We start from the raw sequence: 3,279 nt of genomic DNA, 5'->3' as shown, positions 1-3,279 counted from the left end.
AGCTGCTGACTATAGTAGAACGGGAGCGAAGTTTTTTATCAGAGGTTTGCATAGCAGCAGCTAACGACAGCTATTTGCTGCTGCAGCTGCTAGCAAAGCAGCGGCTTCGAGGTGTATGCATAGATTTAGGAAAGAGACAGACAGCAGTTTGCTGCGCATGCGGTGTCCCCTTGCTGCTGCCCCCTCCTGCTGCTGCTGCTGCAGCAGCAGCAGCAGCAGGAACCACCAACAGCAGCAGCAGCAGCAGCAGCAGCAGCAGCAAATGGGCTATTGCTGCATTTCCCTGCCGCCATTTCTTTCACTTTGTTTGTCTCCCCGTCTCTTTTTGCTGCTCTCTTTGTTCTTCATATAAATAATATATTTATTTTATATTATCAAACAAAAACAATAATATATTTATTCTGCATATGTATATTATATATTTTATATTATATATTATATATTATATATTATCTACTATATATTATATATTATATATTATATACTATATATATTATATAGTATATTATATATATATTATATAAGAAGAATAAAAATATATTATTTTTATATTATAAAAGAAGAATAATATATAAAAAATAAAATAAATAAATAAATATAATATACTTCTTCTCTTTCTGCTGCAGCAAAATCCACTGCAGCCCCTATCTTACACGCTGCTGCTGCTGCTGCTGCTGCTGCTGCTGCTGCTGCTATTGCTTTTGTTGCTACTGCTGCTGTTGCTGCTACTTCTGCTGCTGCTGCTTCTGCTATTGCTGCGCTTGCTACTGCTGCTGCTGCTATTGCTGCTGTTGCCGCTGCTGCTGCTGCTGCTACTAAGTTGCTGTCTCAAGAGTTGCTGCATGTACAGCAGCAAGACGTACAGAGGTGCTGCTGTTTAATTAATATTGCTTGATTGTTTGAGTGTATTTATATTAATTTTTAATAATTTATATTTATTATTTGCTGTAAATGTTTTCTTTCTACGGTGTATATGCAGCAGTTTTATTGCTTTTCTCTTCTAAAGGGCTTTTAATTTAAATTAATTGTTTGATTATATCTTTTTAATTTGTTTATAATTATAAATTACAGGATTATTTAATTTACTTTAACTGCTGCACACAACACTAACAGGGCGGCTGTGGCTGTCGTTTGCAGCATATTTTCTCACTTAAGATAAAATTAATAAATTAAATTAAATAAATTAATTAATTAATTAATAAATTAATTAATATTATATATTAAATGAGACAAACATTGGCGCAGCAAACCTGCAGTCAGATGTCGCTGCTGCGAGGTGTATATACACCGCAGACTATGATAGCTGCTTTGCTGCTCTCTATTATTATTATATGTTTATAAAATTGAAACAATTATATATATTATTATTATTTAAATAAATATACAAACAAAGACATCAATAACGCAAGTACTGCGCAGCAGCAGCTCCTGCTGCTGTTGCAGCAGCGCAGCGGCAGCAGCAGCAGCAGCAGCAGCAGCAGACGGGGCTGAGGGGCCCCGGGCAAGGTAAAAAATGAATTGCATATTAAATTGAATGAATTGAGGTGTATATACTGTACAGATATTATTTTTACTGTTTTGCTGCTGTGTCTCTCTTAGCTCCCAGTACACCTGAGTCTGCTGCTGGCTCTCTAGTGCTGCAGCAGCAGCAGCAGCAGCAGCTCTTGTTTTCTGTCGTCTTCATTTTTTATTTTTTGCTGTTTCACCTCTTCCTTAGGAGAACAGATAATTAAAAACATTGCTGCAGCAAATAAGACTGCATGCAGCAGCAGCAGCAGCAGCAGCAGCAGCTTCAGGTGTACAGACGCTGCAACCCTTCTACTTTACTCTCTTATCATCTATCAGCAAGTCTTTTACTGCTGCTGCAGCGCAGCAGCAAACACCTCTATCCAGCTCTCCAATCAACGCGGCCGGCAGCAGCAAGCTGAGCAGCAGCAGCAGCAGCAGCTGAAGCTTTAGGACAGCAGCAGCAGCAACAGCAGCAGCAGCAGCAGCAGCAGCAAGCAGCAAGTGTTTGTCTTTGCAAAGAGGCTTTGCTGGTCCTCGTGAAGTTCTTCGCAGCTTCTTTAAAGAAGTGAGGGCGCCATGCAGCAGGAGCACCAGCAGCAGCAGCAGCAGTAGCAGCAGCAGGACCGGTATCAGCAGCAGCAAAAGTAGCAGCAGCAGCAGCAGTTTTTCTTTCTGCGGCTGCTTCACTGAGATGGAGGGAAATAAAGATGAGGCTTCAAGATGCGTGGCGCTCGCAAAGCAATCAATGCTAGCAGGCGACTTCGTGAAGGTCTGCTGCTGCTGCTGCTGCTGCTGCTGCTTCTGCCGCTGCTGCTGTTGCTGCTGCTTCTCCTGCTGTTGCTGCTGCTTCTTCTGCCGTTGCTGTTGCTGCTGATTATCCTGTTGCTGCTGCTGCTTCTGCTGCTGGTGTTGCTTCGGCCGTTGCTACGCCAGCTGTTGCTTCTGCTGCTCCTGCTGTTGCTTCTGCTGTTGCTGCTGTTGCTTTTGCTGCTGATGCTACTGTTGCTGTCGCTTCCGCTGCTGCTTTCGCTTCTGCTGCTGCTGCTGTTGCTGTCCTTGCTCCTGCTGTTGCGGTTGCTTCTATTGCCGCTGCTGCTGCTGCTTTTGTTGCTGTTGATGCTGCACGTGCTGCTGCTGCTGTTGCTGCTACCCGCATGACGAGTGGCGTTCCTTTTGCTGCTGCTGCTGCTGTGGCTGCTACTGCTGCTGCTGCTGCTTCTGCTGCTGCTGTCGCTGTTACTGCTGCTGCTGTGTCTCCTACTGTTGCTTCTGCTGCTGCTGCTGTGTCTGCTACCTCTGCTGCTGCTGCTGTCTATGTCAATGCTGCTGCTGCTGCTGCACACTAGTTCAGGATGAAGTTTCTGCTGCAGAAGAATGGGTGTTGTTTTATTGCGTCTGTTGCTGCTGCTGCTGCTGCTGCTGCTGCTGCTGCAGGCCCAGCGGCTGTTAGAGAGGGCGCAGCGTATGTTTCCTCTTCCTGAAATAAAACCCCTTGTTGCTGCTTGTTCTCATAAACTCAATCCTGCTGCTGCTGCTGCTGCTGCTGCTGCTGCTCCGACTGCGCCCAGCTCCGTGGGGGAGTCGGATGCGGGTGCTGCTGCAGCGAGCAGCAACAGCAGCAGCAGCAACAACAGCAGCAGCAACAACAGCAGCAGCAAAAGTGCTCAAGCCAATGGGCCGCGGCAGCGGGTCTCCCATCGTGGAGCAGCAGCAGCAGCAGCAGCAGCAGCAGCAGATGCATCATCTCGGCGCGCTCGCGGTGCTGGAGGG

The 3,279-nt window shown here is 45.8% G+C and overlaps 2 protein-coding genes across 2 annotated transcripts; one reads left to right on the top strand and one right to left on the bottom strand.

Moving 5' to 3' along the window:
• Positions 1–2,383: 2,383 nt before the first annotated feature.
• Positions 2,384–2,665, bottom strand: EAH_00044100 (hypothetical protein; the record flags this gene model as incomplete). Its single annotated transcript, XM_013394881.1, has 1 exon — positions 2,384–2,665. One exon carries the CDS (start codon positions 2,663–2,665, stop codon positions 2,384–2,386), a length of 282 nt encoding a protein of 93 aa, XP_013250335.1.
• Positions 2,666–3,181: 516 nt separating this feature from the next.
• EAH_00044090 (hypothetical protein) lies at positions 3,182–3,268 on the top strand (the record flags this gene model as incomplete). The annotated part of the gene is made up of 1 exon (XM_013394880.1): positions 3,182–3,268. A coding segment is annotated over one exon (87 nt), but the record flags the coding sequence as incomplete, so codon positions are not given.
• Positions 3,269–3,279: the final 11 nt, after the last annotated feature.

Source organism: Eimeria acervulina, genomic scaffold (genome assembly GCF_000499425.1).
Source record: "Eimeria acervulina Houghton genomic scaffold, Eah_scaff602, whole genome shotgun sequence".
Lineage (NCBI taxonomy): Eukaryota > Apicomplexa > Conoidasida > Eucoccidiorida > Eimeriidae > Eimeria > Eimeria acervulina.
The sequence above is the reverse complement of the archived record's forward strand: the minus strand, read 5'-3'. Positions and strand labels throughout refer to the sequence as shown.